General features: G+C 39.3%; 1 protein-coding gene across 4 annotated transcripts in view; it reads right to left on the reverse strand.

Annotated features, from left to right (window-relative positions):
* TM6SF1 (transmembrane 6 superfamily member 1) overlaps positions 1 to 22046 on the reverse strand; it is a 1348214-nt gene that overhangs the window by 100673 nt on the left and 1225495 nt on the right. For all 4 annotated transcript variants that reach the window (XM_044077795.1, XM_044077793.1, XM_044077792.1 and 1 more), the window contains exon 9: positions 15802 to 15921. In XM_044077795.1, the coding sequence (XP_043933730.1) occupies positions 15802 to 15921 (120 nt within the window). The remainder of the gene's footprint in view (positions 1 to 15801; positions 15922 to 22046) is intronic.

Genomic DNA, 22046 nt, shown 5'->3' on the forward strand with positions numbered 1-22046 from the left:
AGTGTATGTGTATAGATATCTGGGTGCAGGACTCGAATATAGGTGAAAGCATGGGGGGGGGTGTCAGGCATACTGTATGTACATTGGAGCCCTGTGCCCCGGGATTGCTCCTGCCTTAGCACGCCTAAGCTAGGGGTGTGTCTATACCTGGCTAGTGAAATTGGGAGGGACAACAGCAGTAGTGTAGTCGTCAAGGTGAACAAGCTGTGCAAACAAGTGATAATTAGCCCAGTCAGCAGATTACATGCCCAGCCCTGACCAGAACACTACGGTAAAGTGACCAAGCACCATATACACAGGTTTCTTCCACACTCTACACCACCGGTGTATACATGCGGGGACATTTCTTGACACAATCCAACCAAATGAGAAGGGCTGCAGCACGCAACATAGACCAACGTGTGCAGGAGGCTGAGGGTGGTGAGGATGTGAATGCTGCCGAACAACCCTTAGTGAGGAGACAGAAGACTTTACAGACCCAGGGTAACCTACCAGGGGCTACATGAGCTGCAGATAGTGGAGCGCTATGGGGTGGACAGAGACCTCCTACAGCAGCTTGTTGAGCTGTGCCGGGCACACCTGACACATCGAACAGGCAGAGGGAAACCCATCCCAGTGGATACCAAGGTATGTGCAGGCCTAGGTATACTAGCCACAGGTACCTCCCAAAGCACAACTGGGGATATCATGGGGATCTCACAGGCATCTGCATCCAGAGTATTGCACCAGTTCCCAGATGCCATGTCAACACATGCCAGTGAGCACATACATGTCCTCAACACACGTGAGGTGTTGACCAGCAATATGCGTCTCCTCCACCAAATGGCAGACTACCCTGGGGTACTGTGTGCTGTAGCTTGCATGCATGTGCACATCAAAGCATCACCCAGTGAGCAGGGTAGGGCCTACATTAACCACAGGGGCATACCCTCCAACAGCTATGTCGTATGCGATGGCCAGGGCATTATACTGAATGTGTGTGCTGGCTGTCCTGGAAGCTATGACGATTCCGATATATGGCATCTGACGCAGCTGTACCACACCTTTGCCAATATGGACATCCCCTACAGTCATCTAGTGGGGGATGCTGGGTAACCACTGGAGTTGTGGCTGATGACACCCATCAGCAATGCACACACACCTGAACAACTAAACCATAATGAGGCACACGCACAGGCAGGACATATAATTGAGTGTGTGTTTGGGATGCTCAGGTCACGGTTCTGGTGTCTGGACACATCCGGTGGAGCCTTGCAGTATTCATCAGCTATATGCACCCAAATTGTTATGGTATGTGCTATGCTACACAATATGATCCTGCAGAAACAGTTGCAGCAGAAACAGCATGGGACAGGGCCACACAGCCCCCCACCAATGCCAAGGCCTGTACAGGCACAATGTGACTGGGAGGAGGAACTACCTGAGCTGGACCCAGTAGGTGAAAGGAGGCGTGCACAGTATGACCTGCCCTTGGCAAAGTGGCAACGCATGGCATATGCACCGACACAGTAGGTAGCCAGGGAATTTCACCCTCTCTGACTCACACAGACAGTAAAAGGGATGCCAAACATGACACTACCTGTGCTCAGCCATGTATAGGAAGTGCACTGTGTGCATCCGACATAGGCAGCCCTCCAGCACCATCCTCAGGTCTGGCACACCCCCAAGGTAAGTCAATCAACCTACCAATTGGCAGTTGTATTAGAATGTGTTTTTACCTGTAGCTATGGTATGGATGTGAGCATACAAGGGAATTTGGTGGCCGACTGTTAGGGCAGCAGACAGTACACGTCCATAGTGGCACCATGACATCTGTAGCACATACTGGGGTCACAATAGTAGCCAGTAGTACACAGGGTGTCCTAACCCACTCCAGGTTATGGGCTGAACATCATGTGTGTCCATACAGCCCACACAAGTCTCATACAGCTGGACAGGTGTAGACCAATACAGCCAAATGCTATACACTGGCCTCTGGATATGCCCAATGGATAACCCCAACCCCCACAGACACCCACACAGACTACAGCAGACCAGGCAGTTGGATGTAGGTTGTGAAGGCTAGGACATCTGAAACCATTATGCTGGTAATTAAAGCTAGGATCTGAAGTACACAGGTATGCCTCTAGCCAGCAAATTAGGTAGGTCCACACACTGAAATGGAGTACCTGGCATACCAGTACAGTTGTAGCAAAAGTGTACAACTGTCAGCTGTGCCCCCCTTCCAACGTACACATGTGAAAGTCATGTGCGCCACCCCCGGTGCTGTGTAGGAATGTGGATACAGTTGGATGTCCCCCCACGCTGTGCAGACATGTAGCAACAGTCAATGCCACATGACCTTTGGCTACCCTGCAGACACAGCATGCCACCTGTCAGTGTACAACGCAGGGGTCGGCACCACAGTACTGACTGCTTGGACATGTGACACATGCGATCCAGTTGACCACACTGGGCATGCTCAAACACATGAGGGTATGACGGTAATGTCAGTCGACAACATGCGTAACAGTCATACTGGGCATGCTCACACACAAACACAAGATGGCAAGGTCTGCAAACACCAGTGGTCTGGACATATCTGCCAGTACATTGCTATACTGTTGGATGACTGTGCTGTATGGTATGTGTGTGGTACTGTCTATTGTCTGTATATATGCCATGGTGTATTGGTAATTCAAATCAGCTGTGTGCGCAGGGTGTTGCTACCAACACTTGCAAAGGACGGTTCTTTGTTTGCGGCCAGAACAAGGCCTTTGGATACGGAGTGGGTAAAGCACATTCCAGCAGGTGGGAGCGGTTGTGCGTGGGTTTGCATGGTGTTAAGCACTGCTGACCTCTGGTTACAGCTCCTTATACTTGTTTAGACTCCACATTTCTTTAACAGTGCAATACTCGCATACTGGTAGACAAACACGCTTACACCCGCTCGTTCCCTCACTTGCACGTGCACCGACATTGGTGCTTACATTTGTCACTCACACTGGGTGGGCGCAATCCCTTGTGATGCCTATTACATCGGACTACATGAATACAGTATCGGGTATGGCTGACCATTATGCGACGGCAGGCGTTCGACTGTACGGAATCGGCGGCCTGTCCAGTGACATAATCATATTATATGCGTGTTCCTCATACAATCTGCTCCCATCTGGCTGATACATGGGAACAGATACTCTGCAATGCAGACATGTAAATGTGTTTTGGGAAACGCATCTTTCTGCCGGGTCATGCTACCGCACACCTATTGTAGGTTTTCCACCTTTGAAATTGGCCGAAGTGAGACTTTAGGAGTAACACCTTTTCCACTTTGCATGGGACAGTCCCTCATTAGGCATATGTGTCATGCGAGAACAATCTAGCCATAGCAAATGTCCTGATTACAGGACAATATTATATTCTACGTTTCTCTAATAGTTGCATGTAATGGTTATTGTATAAACGACACTTCAATATGTTATGTGAAGTAGCATAAGCAACTTGACTGCTGCTAGACTAAGCTTTGATTTGTGCTAATATGTATATTTCTGTACTATGCATGGCTGTAGGTATGTTCTGACCTGGTATGTCTGACATTTCTACAGAGCAGGTCTCACTTTGGCCATTTGGAAAGGTGGCAGCCCTATAGGACCTATATGTAGAGATGTCAGATTTGGCAAGGTAACACATACCCACAGCCATTAGAAAATTGACTACTTCACCGTTTGCATAAGTTAAGGTTATTCTTGTAGCATTATAGTTGCTAATACTATTTCCTATAACATCTAGGTGTTTCAGATACAACAAAATCATTTTATGCAATCACTACAAACAATATATGAACTCTTTTCCCGAATTCACAGGCCATGTGCCGTAACATTCATTTTGCAGGACACAACTGCCCAGAGTGGAGTGTCCCTCACAAACGCGAACAGGTGGCAACCCCAAACTATTATGCTATCATCTACCTAAGGTGGTTGGCGGAATATGCGCTTTCCTTCACTAGCAGACCTCACATACGAATGGGGGAGAATGAACACTATCAGGGACACTGCATAACACCCTGAGGGACACATTTAGATGATTGGCTCTATTAACCTGACACATTGACAGTCACAGGGTATATGTATTCATTCACATTTGTCGAGGTACATGCTGTTTATAACTCATACATGTCATTAGTCATTACGTGTATTCTACATAATACAGGGTGGGGCGTGTTTCCACTTGTGTTTCCCTTCACATTCATTGCGAATGCTTTATTGTGACAATTTCATTTATATATATATATATATATATATATATATATATATATATATATATATATATATAATATATCTGTCTGTACATGCACCTACATACCTATTTACATTTCATTCATATATATATATATATATATATATATATATACATTACGGACCTCTGTAACACTCAGGGACTAATTTCAACAGGGACAAGGCAATGACAAATCAGGGACAATCACGGACACTTCTACAATATTAGTACTATTAACTTGAAACGTGTTGACAGATTCAGAGCCATATGTATTAATACTTATTTTCTGCAGTTAAAAGCGTCAATTACTCTTAACTATTGTCATTAGTCATTCAAGTGTCATTCAACACCTTTCCTCCAAAGGTTACTGGTTTTATGAGTGATTAAGAGGCTGGCCAGTTATTGTGCGAATGCTCTGACCATTGGTAGGGTTGCCACATTTTCGTATGTCCAGGATTGGATATATTCTGGACACACCAAATTGTTTAGGCCAACACATACCCACGGTCAGTACAGGGTTTAGAACATTCATTATTTTCCTAGATGAGAGCCTATTCCTGTAGCACTTTAGTTGCTTATTCTGTTTCTTGTACGATTTACGTATTTTACATCCAGAAATAACTGTTTTAGGCAACTGTTACATGAAATATGGTACATAGTTACTTCCTACAATCACAGGACATTTGCCATTGTATCATTCTTGGTCAGGACACACCTACCCAAACAGGGATTGTCCCTCACAAAGTGGGACAGGAGGTACCCTGCTTACGTCAGCGCCTTAATCACCCTATTTCCAAGTGCCAGCATGTGACTGTGTACAGTATATTCTCTCGATAATTCATGTGGGGAGACGTGCATCACGGGCAGGTGTTTGATCCCGGGTAGTAGGTTCTGCATGATGGCCAGGAGGCTGAGCAGTCTCGTGAACCACTACTGCACATACAACTTGTGTCCAGATGTCTACAGGACTGGACATCGTGTCATGATACCAAGTCTGATGTTTACTCAGGATACTTATCCCATGAGGGATATCCAAAAATTGAACAAGCAAACGACCTTCGATTTTTTTGGACTTACGAAAATGTGATGGGGTTTTACATGTAAGGGATACATAGTTTGCAATCCTGACACTGCCTAGGGTGACACTGCCTACTACATATGAGTAGTCGTCACTATGTGTAGATATGGCTGCGCCAAGCTAGTAGCCCGAGTATGGCTGGATTTGGTGGACGTTCAGGAATGGGGGCGGGTTGTGTGCTGTAGAGGGGATGATGGGTATTCAATTATACATCAAGGTGTGTTGCAGTTGGATGGCCCAGTTCCGTCCAGACCATTCCGTGGGTATGTGCCGGTGACGTTTCTATACATGTGTATCGCACATTTTAATATTCATATGTTTGTGTGATTGTGTTCTACAGTATGGCCTGTCAGGTTGTATTGCGGATGTGTATGTTTGTTCTTTGTGTTTCTTTCTGATTCACCCGCTGTTCCCTCATACACCTCCAGTTCACCTATTGTGCATCCAACACAGTCTCACCTTTGTGGATTATAACATTACCCATCCACCCCACACACATATTCCAAACACTCCATCCATCCCTTCTTTGGTTGATGGCCCATGGCATGGTCAAGGGAACACATTGCATACACTACATATGTCAGGTACCTGTATGGTTGTGAGGACTACCCTGGCATTTTTCACCTTCCACATGCTGTACATCACGCACATAGGTACACGCAAATACTTATCTTTCATGACATGCTAGGTACATCCGGGTAATACCCGTTCAACTTTGACACATCCTGACAAGAACGGCTTGGACTGCATATGTGCGGATTTTGGCTGAATGCTCTGACCATTGGTAGGGTTGCCACCTTTTCATATGGCCAGGATGGGATATATTCCGGACACAAATCAGATTCTACAGGACAACACATACCCACGGTCAGTACACCGGATAATACTTTTGTTTTATGCCTACATGTTAGCTTATTGTTGTTGCAGTTTATATGCTCCTTCTGTTTCGTTTACTTGCTTATTCTATTTCTTGTAACATGTGGTATGTTACATATGGAAATAACTATTGTATGTGACTATTACATGCGATGTGGGACATAATTACGTCATACGGTCGCAGGATATTTTACATTTATAATGGTTTTGGTATGGACATGACTGCCCAGCTGTGTACTATCCCTCACAATGTGGGACAGGTGGTAACCCTGACCATTGGGCTAGACTTAGCTATTGGCGGCGCGCTAACATGATGCGTTTCACTTCCACTTGGTATAACTATCAATACTGCATTAGAATACGGGCACATGGTTTTAAATGTCATTTGTTCAAGGGATGGAGACTCGATATTCGCTAACATGCATTTGTGTTTGCTTCTTAATTTTGTGTTCACAGGAACTGTCTTGCATGCTTTGCATATGTTTCAGTATCCACGGACACTGACAGGTGTGATTACTATTGCAGGCCGACTGTAATATTCAGCATTTTAGGTTGCACGTCAACAGCCGACATTTCCATGCCTCCGTGCGGCACTTCGACACGCCCCATGCACTCGCGCTCATTTCCTATGCACGTGGCTGTGGCGGCAGCGCGCCTTCATTAATATGCATATGGTGCTACTGCGCCATCTGTACGCCGCACAGTCAGCACAAGCCTAACGCCTGCCTTGCGCTGAGCTTCATGAATCCCGGGGAATGACTATTACGAGGCTTTTTTTCTAGCAAAGAATTTATGCTTTGTAGCAATTCTGTATCTGTTTCTCATATCTCCATGGAAACAATCTGATAAAAGAAATTGATCGTCTCTATGGAGACACGAGAACCAGACAATCTGATAAAGAGAAATTGGTTACAGTCTGGTGGAGAGTGATTGGCTGGGAGAAAAAAGAAAAGAGAAGCTGGCTGTTCTCTGAAAGCATTCACAGATTTTTCCAGCTGAGAGCACTATAAAGATAAAACAAACCAGATAGCACTTAGAAGCACAGGCTGCACCATGCATCTTTGCATGGATAATCTTTTATTTAGGTTAACTCAAGTCCGAGTGTGGCTGTCAGTTTGGGACATTTGTTCCTATTAGGAGGGTAAAACTTCAATATTTGAAGATGTACATAGTTTTGTGGATTAGTATTAAATTAATAGGTTTTGGGGGGATATTGTGGGTTTGTTTCTTTTTTTGCTTGAGGTATTTCAATAAAACAAAATGTTTTATAAAGCATGACAGACTCAAATGGATACAACAAGAAACAACTATATAAAAGTTCAATCTGCCAAACAGTGTATGCATGTAACACAAAAGCTAGAACTAGACATTTAACAAAAAAAAAAGATGTTATACATAAAACGTGGGAATAATAACTTTTTAATGCAATGATGTTTTTTGTAATGTATTTAAATGTCAATGTTCTCACAGATAAATACAAGGAAGAAAGAATAGTGAACTATATTAAACAAATGTAGAGTGCAAATAGCTATGTTACAGGAGACACACTTGGAAAGAACTAAACATATGAATTTGATAAAGAAAGGTTTTTAGGATGGTTGTTCAGCAGAATATCTGGGACAAAGGAAACAAGGATAACATACTAATTGTAAGAGGAGCTCCAATACTGATACAAGAGAATAAAAAAGAGAATCATGGCAGATTTGTAGTTTTATGGGGCTACTGGCAAGAGAGGAGGATTACACTGGCATGTATTTATATTCCACCAAAAACTGCTATAATGCAGCTTAAGAAAATTCTGGGAGAAATAATCAGCTTTCAGCAAGGAATATTACTTATAGATGGGGACTGGAATTTGATTTGCAGGAGTGAAGTGGTGCCTGGGTGGACAGAAGGGAAAGTATAACAAAGGAGGATATATTTTTGAAAAAATTATGAAAATATTTGGCATGGAAGATGTGAATTCAGTAATAGGAGTTCAGAGTGAATTTACATACTATTCCCCAAGGTATAAAAAACTGGGCTAGGCTAGACAGAATTTACATTTCACAGGAACACGTGCTTTTAATTGAAGGTCTTGATATGCACCCAATAACTATTTCACATCATGCACCAGTAATAGCCAAAATAAAACCATAGGGTGATGAAACAAAAATGAGACACTGGTGCTTCCCCATCTAGCTGTTGAAAAGAGAGGAAATTTAAGGAATGGGTAGTAGAAATTATTCAGGAGCTATTTGAGAGGAGAGAAATAACTTCTGAAAATATAGCTAGGGAGTGGGATAAAATTAAGGTGGAGATTAAAAATAGGGTGGAAATAAAAGAAAGGGAGCTATGGTTAAGTAACAAGAATTATTTAGAGGGACTGACAAATGTTAAAGTACTGCAGAATGGGTGAATTTCACAAAACAATAAGGGGATCAACTGCAGAATGCTAAGCAGAAAATAAAGTATTAATTACCTCAATTAATATACACAAGTTTCCAAAGACTGCTGTTAAGCAACTGTTTTTGATAACACTAGAGCACAAAATCTTTTAGCACAATGGCTCAGGCAACACAAAGTAGAAAGGACTGTAGCCAAGCTTAGGGAGCCTATAACAAGGAAGGTAACAACAGACCCTGTTGAGGTTTTAGAAGTATTTTGGATATTCTATGAAAGTCAAAGCACAGAAATATGGAAATCAAGAAAAGATACAAATGGAAATGTTTATGGAAGAATTAGCCAAAGTTAGAGGTAGATGAGGCTCCATTACTTACAGTTAGGATAGGAGAAGAGGAGACAAAAATTGTGATATATAACCAATCGGAGAAGAGGAGATAAAAATTGTGATGTATAACCAATCTACAGGAAAGTCCCCAGGACATACCTCCCAACCATACCGAATTACTCGGTATTTACCATGTTTTGGGGTCCAAATGAAGGGGTGCCACGATTTCCAATTGGCACCCCTTCATTTCCGATTTTTTTGCTTATTTTTTTTTATTTTTTAAAAATTTGTGTTGTCGGAGCTGACGTCATCATGCGCGGGATGACGTCAGCGCCGTCAGGGCTACCAGCCTGTCGGAATTGAGCTCAAGGAGCTCACGTCATTATTTCCGGCTGGCTGCGAGCGGGAATACAGCAGAGAGAACTAGGCAGCAACACTAATGGCAGTAATGCTCATTTTATTTTTTTCCAAGCTGGCTGCGAGCAGGAATACAGCAGCAACGAGAATTACAGGCAGCAGTACTATCGGTTTTATTTTTCCAAGCAGCAGGCAGAGTGGGCGGGTAAACATGGGATGGATAAAGCACTCGGTTGGGGAATTAGGTAAGGAAACAAAGGGGTGTGTGTGTGAGACTGTGTACAAATTTACATAAATATTTCTGTATTGTACTGATATTCGTTTTTTGAGAGTATAGTGTATGCTTTTTCACTTGATGCCTTGATAGTGCAGCTAAGTAACAGAGCAGAATATTATTCTGGGCAGTCTGATTTCAAATGAGAGAGAACTCATGTATTTTTATACTACTTGATTCTTAAACTTTGGGGAAAGAAATCTCTTCATGGAGTCCCTGATTTTGACAGACTGGAGCTTGCAAATAAGTAAGCACTTGTAGATAGGCACCAAACTCATACTAACACTAAAGTGCAAGGTGTTAAAGTGCATTGCAGGGCAGAAGGCTGTGGTGGTGTTTTCCTTCATTTCCTCCTTAAAAAAACAACACTCGTTTTCTCTTATACCCTTTGTCTGTGCATTCCATAATTATTTTGGTGTTCCTGAATTTCAACTGTGACCCCTTTTAAAGCAGAACATTCCTGCTTCCTTCTGCATAATATTCTAAGTTCTGACACATTTTATATACAGCATGCAATGCATCACAAATGTCAATAAACCATCAATCAGTCTGTTGTGTTTCAGCATGCATCTGAGTTCTAGCAGTCTGACACAGGCTTGTGGATTTCAAACAAACCTTCATTTATATGCAAATGAGGCTCTTGTAAAGCAGTCCTTCTGAAGCTTTGATGTCACCAGAACAACGGATCAGAAGACAGCAAAAAGGGCATGATGTTTTCAGTGCCATGATCTATTTGTATTCCATTCAAACTTTGCAATAGCTTGAAAACATAACTTACTTTTCTTAATTTTTAAAGGCATCCCTTATTCTGCATGAAAAACTACCATCTGTTCTTAAATACATATGTTTCTGCCAAGGAAAATTAATGATTCCAGAAAGCATTCTATCATATGCAAATAAGTTTCAGTCAGTGAGAAATGTTTTTATTTTAAGGCTTTGTCCACAACAGTGTTCATCTGTCCCTGATTTTTTTAAGCCCTGTCATTGATGTTTATGGTAGAGGGCTGAGAATAGCTCTAAGGAAACTGTTGTAATGCATTTCACACAACTGGTGCCCCTTATAACCTTTATGCATAACAAAAAGCTTTTCAAAATGTATCTTCTCATTAGAACATGAGAAAAAAAAGAAAAAGTTTATTTGAGCTGCTTATTTTTAAAAATAAAATAAATAATCCATAGTCTGTGTGTGTGTGTGTGTGTGTGTGTGTGTGTGTGTGTGTGTGTGTGTGTGTGTGTGTGTGTGTGTGTGTGAAAATGCCCCCAGTGTAATAACACCTGGTGGCTAGAGGTATTTGGGCTCAAATCCTGTAGCTTTGGTACAGGGTAAAAGGAGCCTAAAGTCCCTAGCCACTACTATTTCTTAGCTTTGCCCAGATTTTCTTGTGCTAAGAGTTGAGAGCTATGGTGAGAAGTGAGAACACAATTTATATCCCCCCATTATTGGCTTTGTTGTTTGTCCAGGTTTTTTGTGCTAAGAGGTTGAGATTTATAGTGAGAAGTGAGAACTGAATTCACTAAATGATAGCCATTAAGTTTCAGTCTTCCTATTTTTCAAACTGCTGATTTAGCATAGTGGTATGTTGCACTGACTGTAGTATATAGGGTTCTGGTTTCAAGACTTGTCAGTAACATGCATGGTGATAGCACAACATTTTATTCTAGCAACTTTCCAAAATTATACAAGCAATGTTTAAAATGTGTCCCTGGTTCTTGACCTTTTGCCCCCCCCCACCCCAAAAAAAAAAAATAATAAGTGCAAGTAGCTGTGCAAGATGCCTATGGCTTACACTACTGTTATTCTGTTTATAGTTTGGGTGTGGAAGTAGACTTTTATGATAGAAATGTTCTGAATTGGGCAGTTTTGTAATTACTGGTTCATGCATTTTTTTTCATTGCCTACAGTACAGCCTATTGGAAAAATGTTCATTCAAACAATAAATTTAAAATGCACTCTAACAAGTGTGCTGTATTATACAAGGAATATAACAAAGTCAGGAAGGTGTATCAAAGAAAAGAACACATGTATGTTTCTTGTTTTGTGTGCTACGGGCCAATGATTTGAAAACAGCCCAAAGGTAATCTTTATCCACCACTGGCCAGATGCATTTTCTTTGTATGTGGTGTGGGTTTCAATGCTGTTTCAATGAATGTGAGTTTCAAGGGCAGAGAAGTTTTAATGCCAAGTTTGTTTTCATTGTGAGACAGTATTGCTTTGTTTATCAGATGTCTGTTAGTGTTTGTGCATTGATGTGCTGCAAAATGTAAAAATGAAATCCAAATAACCATTGATTGCAGAAGTAAAGCAGTATGCACACATTAGTGTTTACGGCAAATGGGGTGAAATAGCCAGGTAATAGGACATTGGAATCTGGTGCCATATTTTGGTTGGTTGTTCTTCAGTTTGCGTTTGAAAGTTGGTATCCCACAATTCCATCGGAGTGGGTGGGGTTACATAATTATGTATGCAAATTATATGCTAATCAGCGTACCGATTTGTACCTATTTTTCGTGGGCCTTGTCCAGATTTTTGATGTTTCCAGGTTGAGGGTTATGCCCCAGGAATAGATGGTACTCCTGTGGAAGTTTGGAACTTAGGAGGGAAACTGAAAGACCTGGAGGGTTTTGTTTAACAGTATTCTAACAGGAGGAGAAGTACCAACATCCTGGAAAAAAGCAGTGGTAATTGTATTACCTGAAGAGGGCAAAAATCCATCAGATCCAGCTTCATACTTCAATATTAAACTATGATTATTAAGTGTTCATGTCTATAATGCCTAAATGAATGGCAAAAGTGATGCCAAATTTAATAGATATGGATCAATGTGGTTTTGTGGAGGGAAGGCAATCATTTCATAACATTAACAGAAAATACCATTGTTGTTGGTGGGCCTTGATGCGGAGAAAGCATTTGACAAAGTAATTTAGGACATTATGAGCAGGGCAATGGAAGTATTTGCTGAAAAAAATTATAAGGTTGATTAGGAGGATATATGAGGGATCGGAGGTGAAAATTAAAGTGAGTGGGGTCCTCTCTGATAATTTCTGCTTGAGCAGAGGAACAAGGCAGGGGTGTCCTTTTTCCCCTTGGTTATTTGCATTATATTTAGAACCACTGACAAAGAAAATAAAGGTCTCAGAAATTCAACGATATAATTGGTACGACAGACAAGAAAAGCTGGTTCTATTTGCAAATTATATTATTTTATACCTGACAAAATCAGAAAGAGACGCTACAGTATTGTGGAACACTCTGAGACGGTTTCAAATCTTTTTTATGATACAAAATTAATGAAGCCAAAACAAAGGCAATAGCAGTAAATTATGTACCCACATGTGAATTGGTTCAGCAAAATCCATACTTATGGGGACATGATAAAATGAAGTATTTAGGAGTATGGACTAAAAATTATTCTGGTGTGGCAGCTAAGGATGTGTGTAAAGAGACTAAACAAAAGATAATACAAAAGCTAAGAAAATGGAAGCTATGTTATATTTGTTACATGGATATGGATAGTAAGATACAAGCAGTCAAAAATGTTTTTAGTCCCTTTAGTCTTATACACAGGTCAGGCATATTTGTATCAACCAGAGGAGAAGCTGTGGATACCAATTAATAAAGAGCTAAAGGACTTTATCTGGGAGGGAAAGATGGCAATAGTCAAATGAAATATGATTATTCTTCCAGTAGAACAGGGTGGCTTGGGATTACCTAATTTGAAGGGGCATTTCAGACCTATACAGTTAAAGCTCCTATAGATAGCACAAGCAGAAAACTACAATTCAAAGTGGAAAGGGATGATGATGCAACAGGGGGGGAAGCTCAAGAAACAAGGAGAGATTGGGATTTTGGATGCAAGCCTTTAAGGAAAATAACAATATTTATACAGAATATTATATCTATAAAGTAGCAGAAGATATCCTAAGAACTAAGCCTACATGAGAATGGAGAAAGGAAGATTCGGCAGATAGGGATGACTGCAGTTTGGGATACAGACAATAGGCAAGAGGGGGCTGGATTGTATTGGAGAAAACTAGCAAAGGAACCAAGATATTGGGAGAAAATAACTAGAGAGGGAAACATGATAGAATGGGAAGATGCCAAAAATTTGTTTGGACTGCAGGTTAGAGACTGCCTTCCCTATCAAGGATTAATATCAGAGTATAGGCAAAGAGAAATAAATAGGAGTGTCCTAAATAAAAGACCAGCACTGGTAAAGTTTTTAGTAGAATCTAGAACAGAAGCTACCATTAGAAAAGGAACACTTAGTAGAGCGTATAAAATATTGCATGATAACTATAGCAATCAATCAAAGGAAGTTAGAAAGGATTGGGAAGAGAGACTGGATAAGCAATTCACAAAGAAACAATGGGAGGATATATGTACGTCTCCCAGATATGCAAGAAAATCTAGAAGATTTAGGACTTTTTCTTGGAAATGTTTACATAGACATTTTTATACCTCAAGTACACTCCACAGGATTTGTCCTCAGGTAGACAGCAAATGTTGGAGGTATGACAGGAAGAAAGAGGTAATTGGGAACATATTTTCTGGGAGTGTGGTGAGTTGGTAGACTTTAACAATTCCCTGTGCGATGCACTGTCGGAGATGCTGGATGGGCAGATTGGTGTGATGAAGGAGATGACTTTTCTGAGCTATGATACAGAATCAGAATTGACATGGTAAGGCCTCATCGTATCTAATTATGGTGGCTGCCAAAAAACAGTTACCAGAATCTGGAAATCAAAATCTAAAACTATACCAAAAGTAGTGAATACAGTAACAGAGATAAAACAACTGGAATTGAGATCTTTAGAAAAGGGTAGGAGCAAACTGCATAGGAAGAAATGGGAATTGTGGGAACAATATATATAGGGGAGAAATGAGGTTTAAGAGAAGGCAATACTTAAATGTTTGACTGCAAATGACTGAGTAAATTATAAGTGACGTATAATGTTTGCAAATGGGAGTGTGCCAGTATGGTTTGTGATGTAACATGCTTGAAATTAGGATTGCGTTGGTGTGGTTTGTTTTCATTTATATAAATGCATGATTGCCTATGTCAATGGTTTAAAAAAGATGTTTCTTCTTTAAAAAAGGTCAGGAATTGAATAACTTATCTAATGCTGCTTAGGTTATATAATATATAGCAATATATGTAAAGTATAATGTTTGTAAACGTAACAGTTTACTTTTAATTAAATGTAAATTTGCCTATGTCACAAGTGATAACTCAATAAAAGTGCTTAAAAAATACCACAAACACTGAGCAAGTAAATCATACTAAGCTCTTTGGAGTCAGTAATGATGAAAATTTAAAATTTAATCTTCACATCCAAAATGTTGTCTTAAAGGCAAATTACAAAGTTGGCCTCCTTTACAAATCCAAACCATACCTCACAAACTGTGGTAGAACATCCACAGTTCCCTCCCTTCTACTACCCAGCCAACTATATGCCACCTCCCTTTTTACAAACTTACAACTAGGTCAAGTGGCTGAACTACAGCAAAGCTATAACAAAATTGCCATATTTATAACCAGCTGTAAATACCAAAACCCATCACTGTACAGCTCTAACCTTTTTCCAATATGCCCACTTAAACACAGCATTTTAAGATTTTATGCCACCCAGAATTAGTACCATATATTATAATCATTCTCTAATGGTATATACCAGGTAGAAACTTCAGGTCTCAACACCAGCTTCTAGCCCAAATGTCGAAATTCCATAATAATTATGGTATAGCTCCCCTTTCAGTATATGTCTTAAAGCTCTAGAATAACATCCAAAAAAGTATTAAGCATGCAGCAACTTGCCACAACTAAATCTACATTAAAAATACATCTGAGTAATCTTAGCAAAGTTTTTTTTTTTTTTTTTTTACAAAGCCATTAACATTTGTGGAATGTGCGTATCTTAGGGGTTTGGACATGAACTTAGAATATCACGTAACTGCCTAATTTTTATCTAGCCTTAATCCATGTCCGTTTTCTTTTCGACTTACCTCACCACCTTAATACTAGAATCTAACTGTAATCTTGCTGTTGCCAGCTGTAAATTTCCAGAGTTATTCCCTAAGTTTGTGCCCATGTTATTTCGCAGATCAATGAAACATTAAGAAAACATCAGATGAAACAAAAATGAAGTTAAGCATAAGAACTGTGATGGAGTAACCAGAACAAACAGGCAGACACAGTCAGTAATATTATTCAATTTGTATGTGGAGTAAAACATTTTAGTATTACAGTTTACCTGTGCTAATCCTCCAGCGTGCAGAAGTGCCAAATCAGGCATCCAGGTATATCCAGGAAACAACAGTCCACTTAAGGCAAATGTGTAGTAAGGAATACAGTAAAACATGTACACCAACATCTGCATTGTAAAAGAAGAGCAATTACTACAGTCAATTATTTCTGTATCTCACTGACAATTGTAATTTTTCTGGACATCATTTTGAATGGTATTACAAAACACTAAGGCATGGCAGCCTAACAGCTTTTAGTTTAGTTCAGAGTTCTATGCAGTTTTTTCAACCAATGTTATATCACACTACAAAGGTTTTACTTATAAGAATTGCTATACTTTCTTTACCTAAAGTGAATATTTCTAGCCACATTCCTCTATCTATAAACAGCCAAATATCTAAGAGAAAATATAGAACTTTAGACATTTATATGATGCATCATCATACAGTACATCAAAAGTACAAAACATTGCATATTTAGAACCAGTGGCAAAGAAAACAAGGGACTCAAATTCAAGGACATAATTGGGATGATGTTCAGGAAAAGCTGGCTTTATTTGCAGATGATATTATTTTCCACCTGATGGAAGCCAGAGAAGGACATCTCAATGTTGTGAAATTTTTCTGAGACAGTTCCAGTTTTTTTTTTCTGGATATAAACTTCATTAAGTTAAAACAAAGGCTACAGTTATAAACTATGCACCCACACACAAACTGATCCAGCAATACCCACATTTAAGGGGACTTGATAAAAATGAAGTATTCGGGAGTACAGATTAAAATGGATTCTGTTATGGTAGCTAAGGATATGTGGGAAGAGTCTAAACAAAAGACAATGCAAGCCTGATAAAATGGAAGCTCTTACCTATGGATATGGATAGCAAGATACAAGCAGTAAAAATGATTTTAGTCACATTAGTTTTATAAACAGGTCAGGCATATTTTTATCAACCAGAGAAGTTGTGGACAGTAATTAATAGATCTGAAGGATTTTATCTGGACAAGGAAGAGGGCAAGGATCAAGTGGGATACATTGATCCATCCAACAGAACAAGGTGATTTAGGATTACCTGATGTCAAGGGATATTTTAGAGCTACACAGTTAAGGCTCTTGTACATAACAAAGGCAGAAAACTATAATTCAAAGTGGAAAGGGATGATGATGAAGGGGGAGGTATTCAAGAAATCAGAAAAGAATGGGATTTTGAATGTAGATCCAATGGGATTTTGAATGTAGAGCCTTAAGGAGAATACCAACAGTCATACAGGATATTATATTCATAAAGTAGTAGAAGGTATACTGAGATGTATGCCAACACAGGAATGGAGAAATGAGATTCTGCCAAATGGGATGAATGCACTTAGGGGTAAAGAGTATAGACAAAAGGGGGCTGGAATTTAATGGAGGAAGCTGGCAAAGGAATCAAGGTACTGGGAACACACAATTAGAGAAGGAAAGGTAACAAAATGGGAAGACGCCAAGAAACCATCTGCACTGCAGGCCAATGATTGCCTTCCCTATCAGGGACTGATTTCAGAGTGTAGACTAAGAAAAAGGAATAGGGGAATCCTCAGTGAAAGACCTGCACTGGTTTTGTTTTTAATTGAATCTAGAACAGAAGCTGCTGTATAAAAAGGGATAATTAGCAGGGCATATAAAATATTGCACGATAACTATAGAAATCAATCAACATGTCAGAAAAGAAAGAGAAGAGAGATTAGATATGCAGTTCCTAAAGAAAGAGTGGAAGAACATATATATGGCTCCCAGATATGCAACAAAGTCTAGACAATTTAGGATTTTTGCCTGGAAGTGTTTGCATAGATACTTTTATACCCCAAGCAGACTTCAAAGAATTTTTCCTCAGGTAGATAGCGAATGTTAGAGGTGTGATAGGGAAGAAAGAGGTAACAAGCAGTATATGTTTTGGAAGTATAATGAGTTGGCAGATTTTCCTACAGACTACTCTGTCAGGAAAATTAGGCAAGCAAATTACTGTAACTAAGGAAATGATTTTTTGAGCTGGAATACAGAATCTAAATTTTATTTATTTATTTATTTTTATTTGCAGTTTGATTACCGGGGAAGTCCACTGGGCTGAATTGACCCATTTTCAGTGGCGGCCCGGGGAGAAAAGCTCCAAGATGCATTATACAATTTAGATACAACTGATAGTTAATATTAGAGATAACATTATGTAGAATAGTTACACATAAATGCATTCAATGTCTTGCATAGTTAACAAATTCATTAAGCTTGAAGGTAGGGATCTTACAGTTTCATTCGAGGAAAACAGATATGTGTTAGGTGTGGAAACAGTTTACATACAAACCTTTTAAGAAAATGTAAATATGCTTTACATACACACATCAACAGTAGAATGCTATTTACAAGGCTGGGCTGTGTGAGGGTAGCTGTAGGAGTTGTTGAGAGCTTAGAAATAAGCTATAAAATTGTTGCGAGCTTAGATAGGCACATCGGAAGATAACTATGAGAGTTGTAGAGCTTGGGAACGAGAGAGAGAACCCCCTTGGATTAGGTTGGGTGAAGGCAGGTACATTTCCATTTAGTGGACAGGTGTTTGAATAGTTGGGTTTTGAAGTTTTCTGAGTTTGGTATGGTTCTTAGCATGGAGGGAAGTGAAAGGAAATTACCTAGACATAGTTAAGTCTTGTTAAGTTTAATTTGGGTTGCTGCCAAAAAAGCAATTATTAGAAAATGGAAATCAAAATCTAAACCAACTGCACACAAAGTAGTGAATATTGCAACTGAGATAAAATAACAGGAGGTGGGATCTTTAGAAAATGGTAAGAGTAAATTACATAGAAAAAATGGAAAGTGTGGGAACAATAGGCTCATAGGAAGTTACTAAGCTACTGGCTCTGAGGCCCTTACAAGCCTAGCCAAGAATTTAGCCCATGTTTCGACAAGTCAGCACCCCCTGTGGTGCACAGCTCGTTACGGGTCTACTACTTGAGGTGGCTTCCCCTATTTTGACTAGGTGGGTTATATCAATAAGCCAATTTGCTTCCCATGTGGTAAAATATGGCTTGATGCCTAGTTGAGAGAGTTTATATAGAATACTCGAGTGGGGAATAGTATCGAAGGCTTTGGCCAGGTCAAAGTAGGCGTTGTGCACTGTTTTCCCCTCGCCCATGGCTTTGGTGACTGTCTCAAAGAAGTCAACCAGATTTAACAGGCATGACCTCCCCTTGATGAAACCAAACTGTATGGGATCAAGTGTTTGGAGGTTGCTAATGTCCTTGTTAATGAGGTCCATGATAATCCCTTCCATAGCCTTGCAGATCAGGCTAGTTAGGTTGATATGTGGACAATTCCTGGATCGGTGCAGAAAAAAGTTTCGGAGGTCTAATGAGGTTTAAAAGAAGGCAGGAATTGAATAATTTATGCTTGTTGCCTAGATTATAGGATATATAAATATATGCAATGTATAATATATATAAATGTGAACTTGTTAGTATGGTTTGATTACTTTTATAGAAATGTAAGTTTGTCTATGTCAAAAGAGATAAGTCAATAAAGGTGCTTATAAAAAAAGTACAAAGCATTGCAGATTTTACAATGTACGCAATATTCCTTGATAAATGATTGCTATGAAGTATTATTGTGCTAGGTACTCACAGCAGCAGTAGTTCTATGATAGAAGGATTCTTAAGGTAGTATTTTAACAACTTAACTTCTAACATCAATGAAGGCTGATGTTTTCAGCAGTAGAACACCCACATATACTGATAAATGCGTTGCAGTACTGCTATGCTAGCATCAAGTTTGTATATGTCCCATAGAAATGCAACACTATCCTACACCATCTTCATTTATTCTATCAAGGAACTCCTAACTTAAACTATAGTGTGATGAGCAATAACTGTCATACTGTAACCATACATTAACTATATTCAGTTCAGTACAGGCAAGCTAAAAAAAAGGCATCCAATCTCAAATCCATATTCCAAGAGGGACAGTGAGAGAGTACATCACTCAAAGACAGATTGTTAATAAAAATACCACGCAAAATTCTATTTATAGAATCTGTTGATCAGAAAAATCTGACTAGGCACAGCCTATTTTCAGGACAGCCCAAGGGCAAAAAGCTCCAATAATGGTAACATAACATTTGTGATATTAGTGAAATGTACCAACAGTAAATAGTTTTTAGCAACACAGGTAATAAAACATTCATATATAGTTAAACAAAAGGCCCCACAGTAACAAATACATTTATTGAATGACTATCTACTTTCAATTATCAGACAAAATATACACACTATGGCAATCCAGAATGACAGTTTCTATAGTCTTCTTGACATGTCAGTTTATAATAACATCTGGTTGGAATGCAGTTAAGAATTAGTAAGCTGGTACTGGTATGTTGACAGTTTTATTATTTATTAAGTTAACATGGGTGTGACAGTAAGGGAGGTGGAAGATAGCTGCAGTGACATTGTGAGTCAAGATAATCCCTTACAGAGATCTTAAAGGTGTCCAAGCTATAGTTGACTCTTGAATGAGTAGGAAGGTTATTCCTGGTTTTATACATTATGATAGAGAAAGGTGAATCATCATGGTGTTTCTTAGAGTAGAGAGCAGCTCTTAGACGTTCCTGAGGGTACCAGTGGGATTGTGCCACTGCATAAGAGAATGACATGTAGGGCATTTATGAGGATGATACAGGACAGTAAGAATGGAGAAATGAAGATTCTTTTCAAGTTCAGGGCAATACTTGCTTTTAAAGATATGCACTCGTATGTTGGGGGGGGTGAAGTGAGAGGCTTATGATATGCAAGCCTAAGCTTATCCATTAGAAAATAATTTATGTTGGTGAGGATGGATAAGTACTGGAAAAGGATTGGGAGAAATGAAGCAGTAGCAATAAACCTGGCTTTTGTCACTAGAAATTTTCAAATTTGATAAAAAGAGCTTAATTTGCATTTAAATTTGTGAGGTGCCATTTCAGCCTTGTAGTATAAATTTAGTTAGATCATGTGAACATCTGAGTTTGACGTACTACAGTAGTCCAAATGAGTGCTTTTTTTAGAAAGAAATCATGAAGCATCATTACAACTGGACAAAATGTTTAAAATTAATCCAGGGTGATGGTCAGCTAAAACAAGTCTCCTTGCATTATTGTCCAACCAAAACCAAGCATGCTTGTACATTGGCTAGTGTTTGGTAAACACAAGGATGGATGACCAGGTCAAAATCTTACATGTATCTTTATTTAGATTTGTTAACCAGGCAAGCGAGCTTATCCACGGACCCTTTTCAGTTAATACTGGAGCCTGAGGTGGATAAAGACATGAAAATGTAAACATATAATAAGTAAAACCAGGCAAAATATATACTGTACGTAAGGATGATGAAACACATAAATGAAAAACAAATTAGCATTTTATGTACTGAAGAGTGAAAATCAACTGAACAAAAGATGAAATAGAATGAACTTAGAAATTGTACATACTGCAGAGAGAAAAACATACATGCAACATTATGGAATTAATTTATACAATGTAGGAAGTAACTTGCAATGTAATAAACTTACGTTCAAGTGAAACAGTATGTTCTTAAAATATACAGCAGAATTAACAGTGGTCCTAACAGAATAAGACCCATCAGCGTTTCATTTTATCTGATGCAAATAAAGGCAACACAACGGGGCAGCAACTTTAGCATGGCCTTTTACACCACAAGAAGACCTTTCTCTCCCTTTCGTGAAAAAGGTGATCTGTCTTTTGTATCTGTCAACATAACATCCACGTTGCTTGTGTGCATCCAAGGTAAGTGAACGTCCTTGCCATTGTTTACTTCATGTTGGGAGGAAAACTAGCAGCATTTTAATTAACTCACATGAACAGCTGTGGTATAAATAGTGCATTATTTTTCAAAACCACCTTCTTACTGTAGGGGTTTGCTGTATATTAAGGAATATAACTAAGAAATCCTAACAGAAGTAATTGCCCAGTTGTCTTCTTAAAAAAAAAAAAAAAAAAAAGAAGCAACTTTAATTATACTGTTCAAGTTCCATACAGATCAGAAAATGCTGAGATGGCCTGAAATGCGGGATTCCTTTTAAGGAAGATTTAACTAGAGAGTTCACACTACTGTGTGATCATATCAAATCTTATTAATGCATTTAGAGACTGCAAACAGATGTACTCAGTAAGATTTACAAAGACTGTCTTAAAGTTTGAAGTAATTTAGTAGTTGCATGAAAGGCTCTAGGGCCAGTAGCTT

This window comes from Protopterus annectens, chromosome 7.part0, assembly GCF_019279795.1.
Source record: "Protopterus annectens isolate FY-2018-M chromosome 7.part0, PAN1.0, whole genome shotgun sequence".
In the NCBI taxonomy this organism is placed as follows: Eukaryota; Metazoa; Chordata; order Ceratodontiformes; family Protopteridae; genus Protopterus; species Protopterus annectens.